This window comes from Solanum verrucosum, unplaced genomic scaffold, assembly GCF_900185275.1.
Source record: "Solanum verrucosum unplaced genomic scaffold, falcon-dt-bn FXZP01000009.1, whole genome shotgun sequence".
NCBI lineage: Eukaryota > Viridiplantae > Streptophyta > Magnoliopsida > Solanales > Solanaceae > Solanum > Solanum verrucosum.
The window spans coordinates 1,442,309-1,467,150 of record NW_026020231.1 but is presented as its reverse complement, the minus strand read 5'-3'; the positions used below and the strand labels follow the sequence as shown (position 1 = coordinate 1,467,150).

The following is a 24,842-nucleotide window of genomic DNA, read 5'->3' as shown; positions in this document are numbered from 1 at the left end:
AGTCAATGAAAATGATGAAGTGTTCGTTGTTATCATTAAGAAAAACCTTTTAAATTATTTTATTTGAAGTGTTCGTTGTTATCATTAAGAAAAAATAAAATTATACTAGTAAATTTATAAAAATATCATTCAACCGTAAGAATTATATAATACTAAAAATATCATATATAATTATATGGTTTTTAAAAAATATCATGTAATTAATATATGATTTTTATAAAAATTAAAGACAAAATGATAATAAGACTTCTATAAAAATTAAGGACAAAATTTACAAACTTGAATAACATGCCTACAAATTGATATTAGATATCGGTTCACCAAATCTAGGGATTTCTCGTTAGGTTATTATATAAGGCGGCTGGGATCGGAACGGGTTGAGATAGATTTGTCGATGGCGCAAAAGATGCCTGATTGGTCGGAAATTCCACGTGATCTGTTGGTTTCGATAGGTAGATGTTTGAATCTGATTGAAGACTACCTGAATTTTGGCTGTGTCTGCAAATCCTGGCACTCTGTGGCCACCAAGAACAATTTTAACAATGACTTGTCTAGAGCTCCTTGGTTGATGCTAGCGGTGGAAGAGGATAATGAGGTTCGGAAATTCTTCAGCCTCTATAATGGCATGATTTTGAACAAGAGGATCCCCAAAGCTAGCAGAAAACGATGTTTGGAGTCTATGGGTTGGCTTATCACGGTAGGAGAAGAGGGTGAAATTAGTCTGCTACATCCCTTCTCTGATGTTCAGATTGAATTACCCCATCAAAATACAACAGTAGACTACCTCAATCATGAGATTGACCCACGGACTTGCTTTATTGGTAAGGCAATTTTATCAGCTAGTCCTTCTCACACATCCGACTACCTTCTCATGGTCATTGACGGAAACCAGAGGTTCCTCAGTTTCTGGAGACCTGGAGATAATAGATGGACTAGAGTTAAATGTGAAGGAATCAAGTACTGTTCTTTTACTGATATGATATTTTTTAATGACCAAATTTATTCCGTGGATTATTCAGGCTGTCTATTAGTTTGTGATGTTGCTGATGTTGTTGGCCCTGAACTCACTAAATGTCATATCCTAGCTCAGATACCAACGGAACCTCAAGATATGCCAGAGCACTTATACATCCTAGAATCACTAGGATCATTATTTGTAATTGCGCGATATGGTGTTCAACTTAGGTTAGTCCAAGATGATTGCGACAGGGTTCCATTAACGATCATCCCAATCATACAAATCATCCAAGAAGAAGAAGAAATAAGAGAAGATATGGTTTGTGAGGATATAACATATGGGACAACAAATTTTCGAGTTTTCCAGGTTGATTTAGCTGCTGTCAAAATGACAGAAACCAGGGAATTAGGGGACGCAGCTTTTTTTCTAGGTGCTAATGCTTCTCTTTCAGTCCAAGCTTCTCGATGTCCAGGAATCAAGCCCAATCATATTTATTTTACAGAAGATTTTTATGAAACATACCTCTCCTATGAAGAAGGAGGAGGCTTGGACATGGGGGTGTTCAACTTAGCAGATGGCAGCATCCAGCCGCACTACAACAGTGTTTCCCTTAGTCGTTTTTGTCCTCCAACTTGGGTAACACCAACTCCGTATTGAGTCATACATACTCATCCTTTATTTATTCTGTTTGTTAGGTTACTTTTTAAGCTTTTAATTTAAATAATTACTGTCATTTACTATCAAAACTGGTTGATGTACCTTTCTTATTTTCATATAATTGGACAAAATATAATCCAATTCGTTATTATACTTCCGCTACGGGAAATTGTTCAAGATCTAATGATCCTCAACTAGATAGATGAACTTTTCTTTCTTCTTCTTCTTTTCCTTCCTGTAATGAACTGAAGAGAAAGAAGTTACCCGACCTGATATTGAGATGTAGTCACCATCATACAATTTATATAAAACTGAAAGTTAGAATTTTATATAAAACTGAAAGAAGTAGGTAGTGTTACCATCCTCTACCTGTCTATAGAAAAGAAAGAGAGTATACGATGCTTTCTCTTACTATGCTTTAATTTTTAAGTGTTTTGAAACAAATCCTTCAACTGCTTCAAGTCCTAATATAGTGAGTTTCGCTCAGAAAGACCAAAATATATGACGTAGATGTGTGTGATGATTGAAGAGACTGTCTAGTGATGCTTCCTTTGAATGTATCCCCTCTGAATCCTCTTCTTGATATATATATTTTATTATATATCCTTTGAACTTATCCAACCCATCCCAGTGACCGATGTTTCAACAGCTTCGACCTTGTAAGAACTTTCATGTATTCCAACAGCTTCGACCTTGTAAGAACTTTCATGTATTCCTTCCCCAGCATATCTAGCTGTAGCTTAAAGTAAATCCTTGAATCTCAATTTCTTCGCCAAGAGAAACTGAGAAAAGTTGATGAGACCTGTTGTGAACTCAGTGAGTGACTTTGCAGAGAGAATATTATTTGTGGGATTCAGGTGGAGTGTGGGCGTGCTTAGTGCCTGAAAATACAAATTGTTATAACTATAGGAGAAGTCTGTAGAGCATATTCAGACGGAAGTTGTTATGTCTTGGCTTTGTTTTCTCATCTCTCTTCTTCTATATTCTTGTCCTTTTTTTTGCAGTCAACTGCAATTCCCATTCTTGCCACACCATCTACCTACTTGTCTGTCACAATTTAAAAGAAGCTTCAGTGTAAAAAGACGCTTAATCAACAATTCAAATAAGGGCAATAACTGACTCTCAGTATGATTTTTCTTGAACGCAAGAACTCTATATTTCCATGGTAAAAGAGTTCCAGAGGCTGCTCACTGCTCCCATCTTCTCAGCTGTTACGATTTCAATCTTTGCTCTAAGCCTCTTCTGTTTCTCAATCTCAAGAGACAACCCGTGCCAAATAGATATTCATTGAAAGAGGCAACCCGTGTCTTTGGAGGAGGGTGTATAGTGGGGCGCTGAGTTGTTCGAGGTGGCAGAACATCCAGCACATATGACTAAGGTGAGCCTATGCAATTCCTGTTTAGAGGTAACCGTTTGATTTCACTTTTCTTATGTTGTACAACAACAATATATAGTTGTCGTTTTACAACAATAATATGTAGCATACCTTGCTTGATTTCCATTTTTATCTTTGAAGTCACTTTTTATTCCCATCAACTTGCACCTTTCATGTTCCAAGTATCCCAGCAAAAGACTGTTATCACTGATTTCTCATTCGGAGGAAGAGAGACAACAAATCAAACTGGAAATTATCTAGCAAGAAATTTTTGAAAATTCGGATCTTAAAGGAATAGAAATCTCATATGAAAGCTAATAAGTTGAAGGCATTACAGAGAGCTGCTGCTTCAACAGCTCTTATCAAGTGTGCGTTGATTGGTTACTACAAAGAGCATAGAACAGCTTTGTAAGTTATTGGTATATCTTTTTCTATTGTAAAAGTGTTAGTGGCAAAGTTTTCACTAAATGCTTCTATACACTTTATTTTTGAATGTTTACTGACTTACAGAAATGATAAGTTTTTCCATGTTTGCATGAATTGAAGATCTCCAAAGGAAGATCAAAATATGAGTAATTGGCCAAACGATTTTCAAGTTTGTTTTTCTCTTTAGCTTTTGATGGAACACTTTTTCATATCCAAGTAAGTATAATTTTTCAATCCCCATATTATGTTTGGCTTATTCCTTATATGGTATCTCAACGCTATTTTGGTGGTATTAGAGGTCTCTATGATTGTTGATAATGCATAACGTAATTTTATGGGTATAACATAGTCTGCTACTCCCAAAAATAACAATAATATCGCAACTAGTGTAATACTACAAGTGAGTGATGTGAAATTGGTGAAGTGTACTAAAATATTATCTCTATCCATAATTTTTATGGGGTAAAAAGGTTATTTTAAATAAACTTTCAACTTCAACTCGAAACGAGTGTAATCAAAGCACAACGACAATACAAGATTAACAAAGAAAATGAAACATGTAATAGTAAAAAATGAAGTGATAAAATACAAACTATAATAATACTACTAAATTAGGAGATCAAATGAGAAAAATAGTCTAGCCCCTATCTTTCTCACATAAAAATACGAAAAACTCGCTACATACCTTCCTGTCTTGGATCATGTATTAATAAGTTGGAGATGTATCGTGTCTAGTCTAATTACTTTCATATATAGTTTTTTTTCGTCCTATTCCCCTCTCATAATATCTGATATACCGAGCCTCTCAAATTCTTTTTGATGTATCCATACCCCTTCTCTTTATATAATAATCACATATTCAAATAAGTTCAATCTCAATTTTCTTATTTTGTTTGCCATGGAGGTAATTCCAAAAAACCATTTTAAAAATATAGAGAAAATAACATAATTATAGTTCTTCATGTTTGAGGCAGATTCAAAAATTATCCTTTCAATATTTTTTTATATTTATAAGCGACTTTGATTCTTAAAGTTCATCAAATCAGTATCTTTGATTTCTATCAAACAATAATAATAATAATTAACAAATGCAAAATATTAGATTTAATGAAAAAAATGTTTTAACATGGACTCACATTTGGAGGTGTATTATATTGTTTTACTATTCTTAGTATACTTTAGAATTGTAGCTCGTGCTAGCATAAATTTAATATATGTTAACTTTTTTTGTCTCAATTTATGTGATATAAATAAAATATGAGAGTCGAGCAATTTTTTTATATAATTTATAAATATTTTAAGTTATTAATTATTGTGATTTATAGTATTTTTATATAATTTTCAAATAATACATGTAATTCTTTCTGTCTCAATTTATATGGCACCGATAGAATTTCGAGATTCAATCAAACTTTTTATTTCATTTAATGTTTTTAGTAGTCAATATTATGATTTATAATACTTTTATGTCACTTTCAAATAAGATAGGTCACTCCTTCTATCTCCCTTTATGCAAGGGAAAATTTTCAAAACAACAATATTTTATCTTTTAGTGGGACTCCTTAGCAACAGTTTTATTATTTATTAAAAATGTCATTATTTTAGTTTGTTAATGGATTAGTTATGTATTTATTTTATTTTGATTAATTTGAAAGAATACAAAAATTAATAACAGAAAAGAGAAAATCTATGGGGTAACACTTATAGACAAGAGTCAATCAATTTTTTGATGTCTTTTAAATTGTTAATTATTGTTATGTGGCACAAAATTTTTTTGGAAGTCATCAAATTTTTATTTGACTATATAATTTTTATATTATTAATTATTGTGATTTATAATATCTTTTACGTAATTTCTAAATATTTAAGTTATTAAAGATTTTTTAAAAATATTTAAGTGACTAAAATGCCCCTTAATAAATTGCTTAAAGGTGTATATATAAAGGATGATTAATCTACCGAAAGCATAAATGATTATTTTCGTTAGTTTCTCATAGAAAGCAAATGAGAAAATGATCAAAATGGTCCTTAATGTATGAGCTTTGATATCCATTTGGTCCTTAATGTATGGAATTGATGGAAATTGTCTTTTATGTATCATAAATTGTGATCAATTTGGTCCTTAACCCTAAAATTAATTTATTTATTTTTTGCCGTTAAAATACACGGAATATATAAAAGATGCGCTCGTTCAAGACTTTCCTTCCCCTGTTTCCAAAAATTTCAAAAGGGCACATCAAATTTTTTTTAACCAAAAGGGCAAAATCGCTCCTGACGGAGCGATTTTTTTCTGACAAAATTGACGCCGTTACTCTTTTAAAAAACATAAAAATCGCTGCCAGTCCAATTTTTTTTCTTTTTTCTTTAAAATCATTGTTGTGAATTTTTTTTTAACAACATTGCCCCAGTAGCGTTTAAAAAATAGAAATAGCTACTATAGCAGCCATTTTCTTAAAAAAGTTATAAATTTTTTTTTTATTAAAAATTCTCGAGACGAGGACTGCTGAAAAAAATAATGGGAAATCGCTCCACGTGTAGCGATTTTAGTTTTTTTTTTAATGGCAGCGATTATTTAAAAAAAATCAACTAAAATCGCTACACGTGGAGCGATTTCCCATTTTTTTTTAAGCAATCCTTGCCTCGGGAATTTTTAGTAATTTTTTTTTATTACTTTTTTAAGAAAATGGCTGCTATAGCAACTATTTCTATTTTTTAAGCGCTGTTGGGGCAACATTGTTAAAAAATAATAATTTACAGCAGCAATTTTAAAGAAAAAAGAAAAAAAAATATGGACCGGCAACCATTTTATGTTTTTTAAAGGAGTAACGACATCAATTTTGTCAGAAGAAAATCGCTTCGTCATGAGCGATTTTGCCCTTTTGGTTAAAAAAAAATTGATGTGCCCTTTTGGAATTTTTGGAAACAGGGGAAGGAAAGTCTTGAACGAGCGCATCTTTTACATATTCCGTGTATTTTGACGGCAAAAAAAAAAAAACTAATTTTAGAGTTAAGGACCAAATTGATCACAATTTATGATACATAAAAGACTATTTCCATCAAGTCCATACATTAAGGACCAAATGGAATCAAAGCCATACATTAAGTACCATTTTGATCATTTTCTCGAAAGTAAATCACAGAGTTTGTCAAGCAAGCTCCATTAATCCCCATTTGGAGTTTCAAAATTTCCAGGCCAAAACCCTTCTACCGGTTCCTTGACGGAGCACAGTTTCCGTTGGCCCGCCAATTTCAAACGCCGCCGGACTTGTCGACTCTTCCGTTGAACTTGATTCCTTATTTTCGGTGAATTTCTGGCAATTTATTGGTAAGTTCCCAATCCTTCTATATCGCTAGACCTATATGTCCCTTTCCCAGCTTGCAATAGACAAAACCCTAGTTCACTTGTTTCTTGTATGTTATTTTACGAGATAACTTCTTGATTTGTTCTTGATTTGTTTTACATGTGTGATGGCTTTACAATGTGATAGTGAACTCAACACGGTTCAATTAGTTCTCAATCTCTTCCTTTCTGAATATGTACTTCAAGAGAAATCAAGAAAATGAAAGATGAATGTTTATCATCGTACTATGATGTTCAATTCTTCATAAGAAGCTTATATTTTTAAGCAAGTCACCAAATCTTTCTAGATATATCAGATAATGGGTTTCAGTCCCGCCAATTCAATAGTGTTTACATGTAAATTGCTTTGCGTCAACAGGGTTTTGATTTTCCAGCTTACAGTGTTTAGTGTTAATGTATTAATGAACTTGTTAAGTATGTTAATTTTATCAGGTAGTAGTTTTATAGTCTTTATTGTCGACTAATCCACGTGAGTTATTCTAGAGGGGCTATAGTTTAGCTTATTTGCAAAGGAACTTCTGGATTATGAGATTTGACTACTTGAAATGGTAAATAAGGAATTTTGCTTTTGATTCTACCACCTCTTATTATCATTGAATTCTGATGGAAATTAGTTTATTTTCCCTCTCCTTAAAATAGGGGGTTTGAAAAATGGAGTTGACATTTATTATCGAGTTAGTCTCTTGTTGAGATTTTTGAATTTTTAACATACGGTTTAAACTACCTTATGGGTCCTTTGTGATGTTGTTCTGCACTCAATTAGTGTATTCTTGAAGGACAGTCCTTGATTTGGTGGCCTCACTTTACTGGTATTTTTTCCTGACTTTTTTGCATGACAGACAATGAACCACTACTTATGATTTATGGCATTCTGATTGAAATTTTAATACACAAAATACTGTCTGTAGTATTTCAAGCTGAAAAGTTTGTTTTATTACAATAAAGAATGCACCTAAGTATGGTTGCAAATGAGTGGTTGGGTAGAGTTTGTGCGAGTTAAAAATGGGTCACAGCCCAATCCATCTATATTTGTAGGTCAAAAATGGGTTGGGTGACTAATGGGTTGACCCATTTTATACATATATGAGAAATCATTTTATTTTTAATAAGGAATATGTCACCCAAATAAGAGATATAAGAACTATAATGATATAGAAGAACTTAGAAAATAAAGTTACTTCAAAAGCAATTGAAATAACTCAAAATTACCTTTGGAATTGTACGGGTACAATTTAAGATCAAAACACTCTTTCCAGCATGTTATGTCGAGGATCCATAATGGAGAGGTAGGAACTCTAGCAATGTTGATACAAAGATGCATATTAGTAAATCTAACTTCCATTGTTGTGTATTTTGTTGCCTAATGCAGTAAAAAATGGGGTCTGAATTGAGGATGTGGGTTTCAGACAGATTGATGTCTCTCTTGGGGTACTCACAGTCCACAGTTGTCTCTTATGTTCTTAATCTGGGTATGTCTTCTTACATTTTAATAAACAATTGTTGTGGCAACATTGTTCATAATATCATTTTCATGCAGCTAAGAAAGCTTCATCAGCTGCCAATCTAACAAATCAGCTTGTAGATGATATGGGTATGTCATCCTCTAGTGAAACAAGAGTTTTTGCTCAAGAGATTTTTGAGAGAGTTGAACGCAAGACGACCGGGCCAAATGTTAGTTTCTCTTGCAATTTCAGTAATTTCATAAGGTTGGACTAGCAAGAATTCTTTTGGTAAAACATTGTGCTTCGTCTCATAACACTTGGTGCCTCTTGTTCACCAGCTATATTTACAACAAGAAAGGGAGGCTGCCATGTTGGCGAGGAAACAAAAGACATACTCACTTTTGGAGGCTGATGATGAAGATGAAAATATTGTTGGTGTGGAAAGTAATTCCGTTCCTTCTCAGACTAGGAAAGAGGATACCCGTACAAAGAAGTTTAGGAAGAGGGTTGAGACCCATGAAGACGAAGATGATGAGGCATAGTGCTTATACTCTTCTTCTTCTTGATAGAATTCAGTTTTATTTCTGATGGTAAGCTGCTGTAATATTGAATCTTGTTTTAACAAGTTGCTTTGTTTTGACTGAATATGATGGTGCAGGTAGTTAGGGATGAGGAGGATGATAGACGGGTTCGGAGACGAACTTCCCAAGACCAAGATGACAGTGACAACTCTGAGGTACAACATATGGTGTATTGTTTTGAGTTTCTTGCTTGTTCACCTTTCTCTATACTCAGAAATCCCGATCCACTTGACGTTAACTGCTTGTTTTTCGGTTGCAGTCAGAAGAAGAAATACTTCGGGACCAAAGAGAGAGGGAGGAGTTAGAACGACATCTCAGAGAGCGAGATGCTGCCGGGACTAGAAAGGTGAGCAATCTTAACTTTGTTTGAACCTCTGTGTGCTTAGATACCAGGCGGTGCTTTTATGATTTGAATTCGCTGTCAGTTTGTTTTCGGTGGAGAGGAATGTTCAAGTAATTGGTAGATAAATCTATTAGTTCTTGACCGTTTTAGAGTTGTAAAACTGAAGCGCGGATGCACTCTCGACATTTAGAGATTGGTCCCTTACAATTACAAATATAGTGGGGTTGTCTTGTGGATTTGACTATTTTTAAGCATCTTAAACCAGCAACAACAAACACACAACAACTATGCCTCAATGCTAACAAATTTGGATCAGCTGTATGAACCCTCACTGGCCATGTTCCCCAATTTAATTTATCTCAGGCCAACCTATGTGAGGATTCATCATGCATTGACTAGTTTGGCTAGTTTTACACTAACAGCCTACCACAACCCTCGTCCTTTTCCGGGCTTGGGACTGGCGATGTGAGCAAGCTCACAATGGTGGAGTTACGCATCTGAAACCAGCAATGCAATTGTAGATAAAGTTTTTTTATTTGAACGCCTTTGTTTCTTTTAATTTTAGAAGTGTAAAACTGTGGCATATATCCACTAGGTATTTCTGTGTTTTATTTGCTGTCATATTCATCATCTTCTAATAGGTTGCCAGTCTGAGCATCACATGCTTTGATTGTGTTTTCTTTTGCATCTTTGTAGTACCTTCTTGGTACTAGCCTTAGTAAACACTTCATCTTAAAAAAATAAAAGGAAGAAGCTTTGATTGTTTTTTGCGTTGATATCGCTAATTCTTTTAAGGCCTCTCTTGATTAGTTGGACTTTTCATTTTGAAAGCGGTAAAATGGAGGTACGTATGCACCCGTATTTTGTGTGTTATTTTACTATTGTACATCATTTGTGATAGGTTTAGTTGGAATATCACACCCCTTTTTGTGTTTCTGCTTTAACATATTTACTAAACTTCTTGTTCAAATCATCTGATATGATTTCGTTTGTGTCTATTAATGAAGGTAAGACTTGTTTCTTGTATGCCAACATTAACTTATCGTCTTTGTTCTAATGCGTTATTTTGTCTTCAATAACAGTTGGCAGAGACAAAATTAACAAGGAAGGAGGAAGGTACCTTACTGTCGTTACAATTCTTGCTGTATATTTATTTGTTTATTTTTCCTGTTTTTCAGTAGAAAGAACAGTTTATGCAAATGAGCTCACACACTAATAATTAATAAATGACAGAAGAAGCAATCAGGAGGGCTGATGCATTGGAGCAAGATGACATTGGATCTTTAAGGTTAATCACCATACAACTGGTTCAGTATTCTATTATTATCTTGTATCTTACAAAAAAAATTCTTGCTATAGTAACCACGTAGATCCATCCTTAACTTGGAATACCTCTTCTTTTGTGGTTCTTGTACTTGTCTATTTTATTCAAAGGAAGTAATTGAAGTGTATTTGAGTAGTTAACATATAAAAAAGAAAAGAAGAAGAAAGAAATGGGAGGTAGATTAAATAGGTCTTGTAGTTCCAATGTTGTTGATCTTGGGAAAACATAATTTTACTTGGTGGTAGATATGATAATAAGGGATTTAAATTGGAGCCTTTTGACTTTCTTTGCGTAGAGCTTGGATGTCAATTTTTTGGTTATTTGAATATTTCACTCTTAAAGAAGAATCAAACAATAGATAGATCTGCTGCGGTATATCAGTTAAATTTCAATTCAGGCTTGTCTGCACTGCAGACAATTTGATAAGTATGTGCAGATTAAGAACTCGGTTAACCAAAGTCATTTGTCAAATCATCCTGACTATTTAGTTTGCATCAGAAGTATTGATGGAACAGTAATTTTTTTAAATATGGAAAGCGTCTGTCTAAATAATCTCATACTTCTTTCATTCTAAACAAGTTAAAGAAGATTTGATGGTGTTGCTCTTCAAGCAACTTTTCTTTCTTTTTATCTTCTCTACTCTCCAACTCGTGGTGTTTCATCCGTTGTCCTTTATTCTTCATAAAAACAAAGAATAAAAGATGAGTATTTTCTTCTACTGTCCTTTTTAATACCCATGAATTGTTGAACATCAAGATATGGGAGTTCATATTTGAATTTCCAATGCATCCGGTGGGGGTTTGTGCCCTCAGTGTGACACGTGCCTGACAACACCAGTTCATGACAATCCCATCTCCTCTTTAAGTTCTTGCATCTCAGAGTTGAGAGGAGAGGTAGGACTACGGACAGAAAAAGACACATCGTTGCGTTTTGTACTAGAGAACTATTTTCCTATTCATCAATTCTAGGGTCGGTTAGGTATATAATTGAGGAGCACTTGGTGTTAATGCATAACAAGGTCTTGTTGAAAATAGACTGATATTATGTTATTGATTGAATTACTCTCACACATTATTTGATCCAGGAAAGTTTCAAGACGAGAATACTTGAAGAAAAGGGAGCAGAAGAAGCTAGAGGAACTCCGGTATTTACATGACTGTACATTATAGCTTACACCATCACTTATTATATGGAAGTAAATTACATTGTTCTATGTGATATAATCTAAAAATATTTCATTCTGGTTACTGGTCAATGTCTAACCATATTTGTGGTATTCCAGAGACGATTTAGAAGATGAACAATACTTGTTTGAGGGAGTGAAGCTGACAGAAGCAGAAGAACGTGAGCTAAGGCAAGGAAATACACTTTTCCCCCCTTGTTTTGATGCTCATTCCGGAATTATTCTTAATTTGAGATTTTGTTTTTACTGATTTCTTCTTGCAATTGATTATATAGTGAATTCACTCCGTGGCACTTGTATATTTCATGCCTCGTTTGTTGCTACTTAGAGATTGCATGATGTGAAGAGCATCTACTGTTTTGGTATTGAATCCTAAAGTGCCTCGTGTTTTTCATTCTCTTCTAGGAGCTTATATATGGATGGGTATACATGCTTATCTTTCCTGCTTCAGTGGAAGTCCTAATTCTAGTTAACATGAAATCATCTAGTGTTTTTCATCAGTTGTCTTTTTGGTTATGAAATTCAAATTCCTGTGATCATTCAGAGTGATAAATTTCATCGTTCCCTTATGATATGAAGATTCTGATGATTACTTACTGAATTCTTGTGAATGTGGAGTTAGTGCCTTTCTGCATTTTCCTTTTTTTTTTGTGTGTGTGTGGGGGGGGGGGGGTGTCCATTCTTCTCAATAGGCTCTGGTTGAATGTAGGATTGCTTTGTATATGCATGCTGTTGTGTACTCAGGACCTGTACATTTGCAGATATAAGAAGGAAATATATGAACTTGTTAAGAAGCGATCAGAAGATACCGGTGACATGGACGAGGTAATTAATATTCTGAATATTTTATCGCTTCCAAGAGCACGTTTCATTACATTCGTTATTTTATTGTCTCTGTCATTTATTGCTTTGATTTATTGCTTGTCATAGTCTCTAGTATCTCCGTTGTTTTCCCTCTCCCACAACATACAGACAAAAAGTAAAAAAGAAAAATGAGGTCTAGGTATCACTGTCTCTTTGTCTATTGTTTCCTATGAGTTGTTTATTGCTTTGATCCAATAAAAGCTACATCTGGGTACTTCTACCTAAAGGATGAGCTTTCCTTGCGCTAATCTTCCTTTATGAAAGACTTTTTTTTATCCCATAACAATATTGTTTCCTTATATATTCTCTTAAGGCTTGATAATAATTTTGTAAACTTGAGGAATAGCCTTTTATCCATTCCTTATTGCTTTTTGATGCACCCACGAGGTTCGTATATATATAGATGAGTCAATGTCATTTTTAGGAAATTATATCTTTTTTTATTGTTTTCTGCTTTTACTGTTTTAGTGTACTTCTTGTATTCAGATGTTTTTTTGGCCTTTGTAAATAAACTTTGTTACTTTATGAAAAAAACCTTCTCTTAAAGCTTGAGTGCAGGTAAATTCAGAACTTCGATGAAAAGGCTTAACTTCTGGATTTGTTGTCTAAATTATGTGTTTCTTTCATAGTTAAATAATGGATGATTTTACCTTTTTCACGAAGGCCTCCTTAAAAGTATCAAGAATTGGAAAAGAAAACCTCAAATGTTGTTCTCACTCTTTCCTTTTCTGAATATACTCTACGATATTTTTTTTTTTTTTTGGGGGGGGGGGGGTGCACTGTAATTTGAATTTTATGAACTATTGGAAGCCCTATATTATTATTTATACATGGTTTATTTTCGTATCCAATGTTTACTGTACCAAATAATTCATAAGATAAGTCTAAATCATAGCTAGTGGCAGAGCGGAATTTGATTAAGGGGATTAAAAAAAGTTTAAAAATTGTCACAATTTAGATATGAACCTATGTCAAGGGGATTCAACAACTTAATATATACAAAAAAAGAACTGTTTTAACCTTATTGCATTGGGTAATTTTTCGGTTAAGGGATTCATTTGAACCCCCTTCACAAAAGGTAGCTAATCATGTCGAGGTGAGTTTGATGCTTTGTTACTAGTGCCACCAATCTGAAAAATATGTGAACCAATTGTAAATATTAGAAATAGGGAATATAAAATAAGTTGATTCTGAGAGACGGAATTTGAACTCCTATGCCTTTTTCCAGTTTCTGTCAGTTTTCATATGAAGATCCCTTATGGTTGCTTGTTTTAAATACAGTATAGGATACCTGATGCTTATGATCTTGAAGGTGGTGTAAATCAGGAAAAGAGGTTTTCGGTGGCTTCGCAGCGATACAGGTTAGTTAATTGACAAACATAGTTGTAACAGTTGCTCTAGCATATAGAGTTGTGCAAAAGTGTGTTTTGGTTTTAGAGAGTCAATTTTTATTACTTGAGACGTTTATATGGTTTTCTATTTTGTTTTGACATTTCCAGGGATCCAGATGCTGCTGAAAAGATGAATCCTTTTGCTGAACAAGAAGCATGGGAGGAACATCAGATTGGTAATCGCTAATTCACCCTCATTGAAGTTTTTATGAACTTAGAAGTTTTCGAGTCTCTAAATTTGGAATCATCATCACAACACAGGGAAGGCGAACCTTAAATTTGGGTCAAAAGATAGGAAGTCAAGATCTGATGACTACCAGTAAGTTCTAGCTTCCCGCCCTGCTTCTCTCTCTCTCTCTCTCTCTCTCTCTCTCCCCTTTTCCATGTATGCATACAATGTACATGCATATAGGACGGTATGGAAAATTTGGCTTCTGTGCTTTACAGATAGTGTATTTTGCTGTATCTAGGAATGAGGATCTGAAGGGTAAGATGTTTCCACCTCAATCTTATTATTTAAAACCTAAGAGCTACTTTGGTGCAGATTTGTGTTTGAAGACCAAATTGAGTTCATAAAGGCAGCCGTAATGGATGGTGTTAATGTATGCCTGCTTATGCAACCCTGTTGACGTGTTGTTATGCTAAGTCTTCTCTTGTCATTGTTTTAAGATTTATCTTTGGTTTGTGTTCAGGTTGACCAAGAGCCTTCCACTGATTCAATAGAGAAAACTATGGCTAAGTCAGCGTTTGAAAAACTCCAGGTATTGATTTATCAGCATCATGCTGTGCAATAAAATCAGCACTATTGATTCTATGGTTTTCCACTATTTTGTTTTATAGTTTCCTCATATGCATGAATATATAAGTACGACATCAGTATCACTGCTTTATAAATCAAAATGTGGTTGAAGAAGAGGAGGGGTGGTAGTGTAGATATGGATAAAATGGAGGACACGGGCGTCAAGTCTAACTAAAAAGGGACATTTAGGCCTAACATCAGCATACTACAGCGACCAATGCTGGTCTCTCCTTTCCTTCCCGCTTAAACTGTTTTCTAATCTATTTGGCTTATTGTAGAAGAGTTAATGGTCTTGCAGGGTCTTTCTTTTCCTTTTACTATGATGGGTTGTGCTTTGGGGCTTCAAACTAGCAATGTATATCTGTGTGTTTTATCAAGTGATCATGAAATTTATGCTTTCTGTGTTTTTCTTCCATATAATATATCATGGACTATCCTTATAAAAAAAGTATATCATGGACATTGGACAGTATCATCTCCCCTGCTACTCACCCACTAAAAATGAGGTTCTATAATTAAGTTATAAGTATACTTTTGGAAGAAAAAGCACGAATCTACTCTATGTATGTGCATGTGTGTACATTATATGTATAGCCCTTTTGAGTGCTTCGCCTAGTTTTTTTTTTTCGTGCTTTGCAAGGTGGGAGTTTACTGAGGGATTACATTGATCATATTGAGTTAGAAATTTTAATTTATATTGCCAAAATGGGTGATTCTCTTTGTAGAATTCGGTGGATGGAAATTGAATACGAAGGCCTACATCTATAAAGTTCTGCCTCATCTGTTAGAATCATTCGCTTTTGCTCTCTGGCTTTTGCAAGTTATCATGACCTCTTAGTTTTGATTGAGACCAATTTTGCTAAATAGACCACGGGTTGTACCTTCCATTTTTATGTTTGATTTGTTGAATTTTATTTATACTAATCGTCTTTCATGGATACATTTTAGGAGGATAGGAAGACCCTACCAATGTATCCCTACAAGGATGATTTGCTCCAAGCTATTAATGATCATCAGGTTAGGTTGATCGGTTGCTTGCATATGTTTTTACTTTTCTTTGTGGGTCTGAGGCTAGTTATAATGCCCTTTCCACTTAGTTTGCTGTGTTTACACTTTATAAAAATTGGGTGTTGGTTGCAGGTTCTTGTTATTGTTGGAGAAACGGGCTCCGGGAAGACCACCCAGATACCACAGTATCTGCATGAGGCGGGATATACCAAACGTGGGAAGGTATGGATCTCTCTTATATAGAGTAGAGTATATACCGCACCCTCCAAAATTGAAGTTGATGTTTTCTTTTTTAGAGGCAGAGACTGTTTTCTGATATGGCATGTGCTAGCATACAAAGGGATTTGGTTGGAACTAAAAGAGAATGTCACATAATTAGTGGAGGGGGGATATGCTACCTTACAGCTTCTATTTGATAAGTATGTATGGATTATTCGCATAAGCACCAAGAAAGTGCTGATGCTACAAAAGTTCAGAGGACTTATCCTTTTAGTTCTAGGAGTCCAAGAAGTCCATCACTTAGGCAAAATCATCTACACTTACTCCCTCCGTCCCATTTTATGTGGTAACATTTGACCGGGCACGGAGTTTAAGAAATAAATGAAGACTTTGAAATGTTTATCAAATTGCCCTTTAAAAAGTAGACTCACTTTTCTCTCTCCTCATAAATGTATTGGAGTATTATTTTAAGATTAAGTGGGACCAACAAGGGTAAAAGAGGAATTGTACCTTTAAATACTTACCATATAAGGAAATGTGACATTCTTTTTGGGACTGACTAAAAAGGAAATGGTGCCACATAAAATGGGACGGAGGGAGTATTAATTTACCCCAATGAAGCTTTAATCAATAAGCACCTAAAATCGACACAGTGTATTGCTTTTGTATGTAGTTCAAATCATCCTTTATCTCTCTGCTAATGCGGATGAATTGTGCACCGGGCTGCCCTTTATTGTCTCTCTCTGGACTGTGCAGAGTAATAAAAAAGGTGTTCTCCAGAAAGCTTATATATGCTTCCTAACTCTTTATTCCTAGCCGCTATATATAGCATCCTTGACGTCTGTTTTATTGCCCATTGTACTCCAAAAAGATCAAGGAAGAAGTCCAAAAATCCCACCAATTAGTCTATCATTTCTCTCTCCAGACTGCCAGGAGTATATAAACGTTTCTTCCAGAAAGTTCTTATATGCTTCCTAGGAGGAGGAACATGAGTGGAGCTAGCAAAGAGTTGTCGATCTCATTTCAAACGAAAATTTTGTTACAATTGGTCTCCTCACCTGTCTTTTTTTGAAACAGCCTCACCTGTCTTTTTTCTTGTTGAGAAAACCTCCTTAACTCTATTTATGCTAAATGTTGAGGACTTCTCAATTATTCTGGCTTTCTGCTGTTTTAGGTTTGGTTGTGGGTCTTGTTTCTGCAATTCTTGACAGTTCTCTCTTCTTCTGGTCAAAGACGTTTGAAATGTTTCAACGTAGTTTTTATGAATTATTAAGGGCATTCATGTATCTTGTGTATATTTGGATTGCCTGCCAATATATTGGTAAAAAGAGTTTCTTAATCAAGGCCTTTACCTTTGTAGTATGAGGAGTTTTTTTCAAGTATCCTGCATTATGTATTTTAACTTGTGTTGATTCTGTGAGGACTTTTCCATGGTCATGGCTTGTAAAATCTGTTTGATTGTCACTTTAAATGTTTGTGTTTTCTACCCTTTCGAGATGTTTTAGCTCATCTTACTTTTGGGGATTTGTTGCCTGTTACTTCCGTGTCTCTTTCATGTTCAGTGGCTATAACATGGAAGGATAATTGTCTCTGCCCTAACTAAAGGTGTGGTAGAATGAACCTCCTAGACAGGTTTCGTCTATTGTCCTTGCAGCAAGCGAGGAACCCCAAGAAGGGGAATATAGAAGGCAGAATATCTGTCTATCCCAGAGTCATGTTTCTCAGGAGATGAACATATGGGTCCTAGGGACTTTTCTGCTTGTAATCTTGTAATGTACGACAGCTAGGTCCTCTGCCAATTTCTTTATATTTTTAATAACTTAACAGTTTTTGAACTTGAGCCATAAGTTTGTTGTGATTTTTTTGGTAGTGATCTTATTTTCTAGGCAATGTTATCTCCTTTATGTTGAAGCCATCAAATGCCTGTTCTTAGCGATGTACAAATGGGATCAGATATATTGGCTATGGTCTCTGAAACTAATATTTGCTTCTCATAGATTGGATGTACTCAACCTCGTCGAGTTGCTGCAATGAGTGTGGCTGCACGTGTTTCTCAAGAAATGGGAGTCAAACTTGGCCATGAGGTATGCTTTAGATGATATGTTTGTTCATTTATAAGTTAGAGATGGTATATTCACCCTTCTGTAGCAATATGTTAAAGCTGTCTTGCTCAAATGATATTTGTACCTTAGAAGTTGGAGATATTTTTTGTCAATCCTTACATCAGGTGACCAATATGTAATGATTAAATTCATCACATTCAGGTTGGCTACTCTATTCGGTTTGAAGACTGCACCTCTGAGAAAACGATTCTGAAATATATGACCGATGGGATGCTGTTACGAGAATTCCTTGGTGAGCCTGATCTAGCAAGTTATAGGTTTGTGCTGTACTAAATGATCTTATCCTTACCTAACTCTGAAACCTTTTGATCTCTCTAAACAAGTACCTGGCTTTTCAGTGTCATCATGGTCGACGAGGCACATGAAAGAACACTTTCAACGGACATTTTGTTTGGCTTGGTTAAGGCAAGTTTTCCCTAGTTTAGTCTTTAAATCTTTTTTGAATTTGTAGATTAATATGATGGCTAACTCTTAATGATAATTGGGAGTTACCCTTGGTTTAGAAACTGGGAAGCAGCCAAAATTGCAAACTCTTTCCTTGTTTGTTTGTCAAAGTAGCTTGCGTATTGAATTCGTCCTAATTTCTCTATGTTTCAGGAAAAGAAACGTGGAGGAAATTTAATTAAAAAATCTCTTCGTAGAAAGGCTTTTCCATGGGGCTCCCCAATATTCACTTAGATGCTCCAGGGAAGGAAAAGGGATTTTTTCTTAACAGTCTCATAGGAAACAGGCAGCATAAACTGTTCTCTCTTATATTTCCTTCCCTAGTCAAACAAATGATTAATAATTTTATACTTTTTCTTTCTCATTTTTTATGGTGGCTGGTGGGGTTCTACGGATTAGTGAACTAGGATGGACTGCACAAATTTGCATTAGTCTCTTGGGCCTTCAATTGCAACGCATAATGTGGTGTGATACTGCATCCCCATGGTCCTCCTGTTGCTAACAATCTACTCCCTTTATAACAGGATATTTCTCGATTTCGGCCTGATCTGAAGTTGCTAATATCAAGTGCTACTCTGGATGCAGAGAAGTTCAGTGATTATTTTGACTGTGCTCCAATTTTTAAAATTCCTGGAAGGCGGTTTCCAGTTGAGATACACTATACGAAAGCTCCAGAGGCTGATTACTTGGACGCTGCAGTAGTCACCGCTCTTCAGATCCATGTAACTCAACCCCCGGGTGATGGTGATATATTAATCTTTTTGACTGGGCAGGAGGAGATTGAAACAGCAGAGGAGATCATTAAGCACCGGATAAAAGGCCTGGGGACAAAAATTGCTGAGCTGATAATTTGCCCAATATATGCAAATTTGCCAACAGAATTACAAGCCAAGATATTTGAGCCCACTCCAGAAGGTGCTCGTAAGGTTGTCCTGGCTACAAATATTGCTGAAACATCATTGACAATTGATGGGATTAAGTATGTTATTGATCCGGGTTTTTCTAAGATGAAGTCTTACAACCCTCGGACGGGAATGGAGTCATTATTGGTCGCTCCTATATCAAAGGCATCTGCGAACCAACGTGCTGGTCGATCTGGAAGAACAGGTCCTGGAAAATGCTTTCGGTTATACACAGCATATAATTACATGAATGATTTGGAAGATAACACAGTTCCAGAAATACAAAGGACCAACCTTGCAAATGTGGTGCTCTCTCTCAAGAGCCTTGGGATTCATGACTTGCTGAATTTTGACTTTATGGATCCCCCACCAGCAGAAGCTCTACTCAAAGCGCTGGAGTTACTTTTTGCCCTTAGTGCACTTAACAAGCTTGGCGAGTTGACTAAAGTTGGTAGAAGAATGGCTGAGTTTCCTCTAGATCCCATGCTGTCCAAGATGATTGTTGCCTCTGACAAGTACAAGTGCTCTGATGAAATAATAAGTATTGCTGCCATGCTTTCTGTGGGGAATTCAATCTTTTATCGTCCAAAGGACAAACAAGTCCATGCAGATAATGCACGGATGAATTTTCATGTGGGAAATGTGGGGGATCATATCGCTCTGCTAAAGGTTAGGTTCTTAATGATAACAACCTTGTTCTGGCACATCATATTCCTGGTCAGTATAGGTTTTTCTAGCCGCATGATAATGTGTTTTGCATGTCTGCTTCACATTTTTATCTTTCTTTGATCAATGATCAATCCTGTCTTTGAAGTACATCCACATATAGACCAAGTAGAAACAAGTGCATATGGCAGACTTGTATCCAAGAGGAAGTTTTACGGGTTGGAGGTAGGCATGACAAATCTTTTGAGTTGAAAGGTAAACCAGAATAAAGAAATATTTTATATGATCAGGTGAAAATAAGTGCTACCATTTGGTGTATGGGGAGGGTACATCTGTAGGATGTTAAGGAAAATACTAAGTCTTTGTCGGGATACTAAATAATTGCTATGTCATGAGAATACACTATCATTATTTAGTTATTTGAAAATTTAGCTTGCCACCTTTAATGAACAAAAGGAAATACAGAGGTGCTGCTTTGGTGCATGTTAAAAAAGGTGATCTTCTTTATCTATTGTTGTTTTCCAGGTTTACAGTTCCTGGAGGGAAACAAACTTTTCAACTCAGTGGTGCTATGAAAATTATATCCAGGTTTGTATGAAGCTCTGTTTTTATGCTGAGATAGTCTTTTCTTTTTCTTGTTAGAAAAAAGGCATCTAATAGCTGAGTAAAACGCATGCTGATCATTTTCAAATTCTTGTTCTACGTTTAGATAGCCTCTTCTTTTCCTTGTTGGAGGAAGCCATCTAGACCAATGAAATGCTTTTTGAATTGAGCTATGACTTATGATTCTGGTGCTACAAAATATTTTAGTGAAACCATGCTTTGTTTGAAAATTCTACTGTCATTTAGTATTTTTCTGTTCTCTAGAAATTTATAATATTGCATTGAGACAGGCTTAAATGGAGTGACATAGACAATGAGGATTTATATAGCTAACTGCGACTTGCTTGGGACTTGGGCATAGTTATTGTTGTATCATAAACAATACTACAGGAAGGAACTGTTCCTGACTGTACTGCCCCTTTTATACAAAAGGGGTTTGCGGGGAGGGATTTTAGCTTTAAAGTATGACTGAAGTTGATACGTCATTACTACCTATAATGCTTAATGAAACTGTTCTTTTAACTTTCCAGGTCAGAAGCATGAAGAGAGCAAGGGACATCCGAGATCAATTGGAAGGCCTGCTAGAAAGGGTGGAAATTGAATTGACTTCAAATGACAATGACTATGAAGCTATAAAGAAGGCAATAACATCAGGATTTTTCCCCCACTCTGCAAAACTACAAAAGAATGGATCTTATCGAACTATTAAACACCCCCAGACAGTTAATGTTCACCCCAGCTCAGGTTTAGCACAGGTAAAGGATTTTGTTTACTAAGAAAATGGAAAAATAAATAGAAAAAAGAAGATGCTGCAAGTTACTAGATGCTCTAAATTTCCTGGCAGAGACAACAAACTCTCTTGCTGTTTTTGATAAAATAAAGGACATTTTGAGTGCACAAGTTATCATCTTGCGATTATTTTTTTGGCTCCATCACTTTACCTGACCCAAGATATGGTATTCTTGTTGGCAACTAACAGTTGAGATGCTAACACAATTTAAAGTTAGTGATTGTAGATCAACCACCTATTGAGCTTATCTGGTGGCACATTCATGGTTTCCTTCCTAGGATTGACTAGTCTTCGGATGATCATCCCCGAGATTTGATAGTTCAAAGTTGTTTGAATAATTACGATTTATTACTCAACCGATCAATGAGGTCTTATCTGCCCCATCCTCCCATTTCAATTCTTCCAGTTCTCTTTTGATGAGGTAAATAGTTCTATTATTAATAATGGAAAAGCTCCTGTACACTAGCATATACCAAAAGGCAAAGAACCTACAACGTAATGTGATCCTCTACTATAACATCGAATCATCTCGACTAATTGGGATCTCATGAGTGCACCAAGAACCGGGATCAGATGTACATACTTTGTACTCTATCCCGTCGAAAGCTCTACTATTCCCCCCCCCTCCCCACACACACACACACACACAGACACAGAACCTACATGGTGCTAGTGGGGCAACATTCGTTGTCTTCCTCCTTTTAAATTTTCAGCTGGAGAGTGCCTCTTTTATTGTACCCTTCGTCACACATTACTGCTTTATCTCAAAATCGCACACCACAAACAATTTTAGGGGGTCTACATGTTCATGTGAACATTTACGCTGACATGCATTTTCTTTTTTTAAAATGGTCACAATTTTGCCTCCTTCGTTGACAAGTAAAATAGCTTCCCTGACATCAATTCTAGTAAGTATAGAGAACTCGGATTTTTCCCTCACCAACAGCTTGTGATATAGTGGATCTAGTGAAAGCAATTCATATCTTACCCCCTCCCATCTCCATGAGTGGATTCTACTTCCACCCCCTATGATGAAGGTTATGTCATTGATGTTGTTTGACTGTCTCAGCCCCAATGAGGTCTTATCTTCCCCGGACCTCCCATTTCAATCCTTCTGTGCTTTCAAATCCTTGCTCATATTTTGTTTTGCTTTGTATATTTCTTTTATTGAGAAAGAGTTTTGCTTTTTATATTTATGTTGACAAGACATGAAACGTGAACTTGATATTAGCAACTTCATGAAAATCATTGCGCTTGCACATTGTAGGTGCTTCCCAGATGGGTTGTTTACCATGAGCTGGTCCTGACAACTAAGGAGTACATGCGACAGGTAGTCCATCTCTTTTTCTCTTTCTTTTTTTGTTTCTTATCAGTTTTATTATTACTCTAGCTGTAATGATTCACAGAGATTTTAATTGGGGATTGTCCTGGCAGGTTACTGAACTTAAACCAGACTGGCTTGTAGAAATAGCTCCTCACTACTATCAGTTGAAAGATGTCGAAGACTGTAAGTTCTCCTACTCTCCTTTATGGCTGCAGGTGTTTTAGTTTGTTATTTTCAGTTTCTGTATGTCTGGCTGCTTTATTGGTGCCTCACGGCACACTACTAAGCTAGCGTTTTGCTATAGATTCCCAAATATTTTTTGCGAAACCAGATTTGGGTGAAGTTTAGATTGAAGTTTCAACATGTGTTTGACCGTAGATTTGGAATCATGTCACTTTTAAAAAAATAATAATAATAATATGAAACATGATTTATATCCACAAGTTTGGCACAAAATCATCATTCTATAATGAACTAGATAATACATTAACCAAAAGTAATTACGCAAATTACAGTCATGTCTGCACCACAACAAAGAACAACTATTATAATTAGCTTCAGCGTTTCACGCGTTAGAGTACAACATGACTAAATTAAAATAACAATTAGCTCAATCTTTTTGTCAGTTGTTAATTCGTTGAACTTGATTTTTTTCGGTCATATGTTGCGAAAGCTGGGGTTTAGGCAAGTAAGCAACTGCCAATGAAAAACTTTTGTTGGCTAATGCTTTTCCAAGACATTGTAACTGGGTAGTCACAACTGCTTTGGAGTAGATATCAATTTCAGGAGTGCGTTTAATGAGGGGAAAGGGTAGATAGAATTAGTTGTAGTCGTAAATAGATGGTTTTTTTTTAAAAAAATAAAATAAGAAAGTTTGGGGTAAGGTTTGAAATGCTAAAAGAATTCAACAACTATATTTTGGCCTCAAAACAAGTTTTTTGTAGGATTTGTTTTTTTTACCAAATTTTTTCCCAAAACTAAACAAATTCTATGGCCAAACAGATTTTGCCAAAGAAAGTCCCAAAAAGTGCTTGCATCTATGAATCAGGTCCTAAGAGTAACCTCGCATCTCATTGTTGAGGGACCTGCAACCTAACCTGGACGTTGGGTTTAAGCAAGAGACTAGTTATAGACATTTTCGTTTTCAATAAGATATTTGTTGTTTCCACTGGAAGAGTGTTAAACTGCACTTGTTCAAATGATAAAAAAAAACTTTTGCAGAAGTAAATGAAACACTTACTTTTGGCAGTCATATGCCTAATTGCCTACTACTAGAATGATATCTTATAAGCTGTGACTAGTTTCATTTGCTGAGAGAATTAATAGCTTATGACAATTAGAATCTAGAGATCTAGATCTAGTAAGCCTTGCTGAACTAGAGTCATCTGAAGGAGTTATAGTCCTTGGAAATTTAAAATGCTTACGCGCTTGGTGCATATTGGGGATTAAAATATTCAAAGGATAATCCTAGAAAGTTTAAATTCTTATCAGAGGCATCCTCTTGAACCAAAATATCTAATGTTGAGACAATTAATTATAATATTTTATTTTGGGGTTTGGCAGTTGAATTTGACTTTAAGAAAAAAAATATGATTTTGTTGTTCCATTTGTTCGATTTCAATAGCCTAATATTGTTGCTCGATGTTTATATGCCATATGCAGCTAGCTCAAAGAAAATGCCTCGCGGAACTGGCCGTGCATCTTAGGATCAACAGCCCCTTCTTTTTTTGGCAAAGAGCAGTTTCAAGAGAATGGTTTATGTTAAGACATGGATATTTGCCCATCATACTGTGAAGGTGGAAGGATTTTGCTAGCTGAAGAAGTCCATGGACATTAACTGATACGATTAGATAGTTGTATATACAATTTTGTAGATTCTTCATTTATGTAGATTAATGGCTGTGATTCTCTGTACGTGCCTCTTTCTGATTACATTATGTTGCACAGACTTGTCTAATTAATGAACTACACCTCCTTTTTAGTAATTACTTGGTGTGCCATTTGTTTATCCAAAAGGACACTATGATGAGCTTGGTATAGTTTTTGAGTTGCCAAGGAA

The 24,842-nt window shown here is 35.4% G+C and overlaps 2 protein-coding genes across 3 annotated transcripts; both read left to right on the top strand.

The window, feature by feature from the left end:
- Positions 1-318: 318 nt before the first annotated feature.
- On the top strand, positions 319-2,537 carry LOC125832370 (probable F-box protein At1g65740). The gene is made up of 2 exons (XM_049511514.1): positions 319-1,773; positions 2,408-2,537. The coding sequence occupies exon 1, from the start codon at positions 395-397 to the stop codon at positions 1,613-1,615; it is 1,221 nt and encodes a 406-aa protein (XP_049367471.1). The 5' UTR covers positions 319-394; the 3' UTR covers positions 1,616-1,773; positions 2,408-2,537.
- Positions 2,538-6,577: 4,040 nt separating this feature from the next.
- Positions 6,578-24,752, top strand: LOC125832056 (pre-mRNA-splicing factor ATP-dependent RNA helicase DEAH1-like). 2 transcript variants are annotated; one of them, XM_049511186.1, is made up of 27 exons: positions 6,578-6,741; positions 8,147-8,246; positions 8,315-8,448; positions 8,558-8,755; positions 8,878-8,955; positions 9,060-9,146; positions 10,226-10,259; positions 10,377-10,431; positions 11,552-11,611; positions 11,750-11,821; positions 12,412-12,475; positions 13,796-13,875; positions 14,014-14,081; positions 14,167-14,224; positions 14,450-14,507; positions 14,598-14,666; positions 15,653-15,721; positions 15,845-15,934; positions 17,929-18,015; positions 18,196-18,311; positions 18,393-18,459; positions 19,023-20,069; positions 20,592-20,654; positions 21,200-21,424; positions 22,727-22,789; positions 22,894-22,966; positions 24,446-24,752. In XM_049511186.1, the coding sequence occupies exons 2-27, from the start codon at positions 8,153-8,155 to the stop codon at positions 24,487-24,489; spliced, it is 3,153 nt and encodes a 1,050-aa protein (XP_049367143.1). In that variant the 5' UTR covers positions 6,578-6,741; positions 8,147-8,152; the 3' UTR covers positions 24,490-24,752. The 2 variants fall into 2 exon arrangements, with proteins under 2 accessions (XP_049367143.1, XP_049367144.1); XM_049511187.1 differs by lacking the exons at positions 6,578-6,741; positions 8,147-8,246; positions 8,315-8,448 and having other exon boundaries at positions 8,582-8,809.
- The last annotated feature ends 90 nt before the right edge of the window (positions 24,753-24,842 follow it).

What these genes read in the sequence shown, in the direction of transcription:
- LOC125832056 (XM_049511186.1), top strand. Translation starts at nt 8,153, where the DNA reads ATGGGGTCTGAATTGAGGATGTGGGTTTCAGACAGATTGATGTCTCTC. An exon ending in GCAAGACGACCGGGCCAAAT is followed by an intron (nt 8,449 to 8,557) that starts GTTAGTTTCTCT and finishes CTTGTTCACCAG; the next exon opens with CTATATTTACAACAAGAAAG. An exon ending in TTTTGTTTGGCTTGGTTAAG is followed by an intron (nt 18,460 to 19,022) that starts GCAAGTTTTCCC and finishes CCTTTATAACAG; the next exon opens with GATATTTCTCGATTTCGGCC.
- LOC125832370 (XM_049511514.1), top strand. Translation starts at nt 395, where the DNA reads ATGGCGCAAAAGATGCCTGATTGGTCGGAAATTCCACGTGATCTGTTG.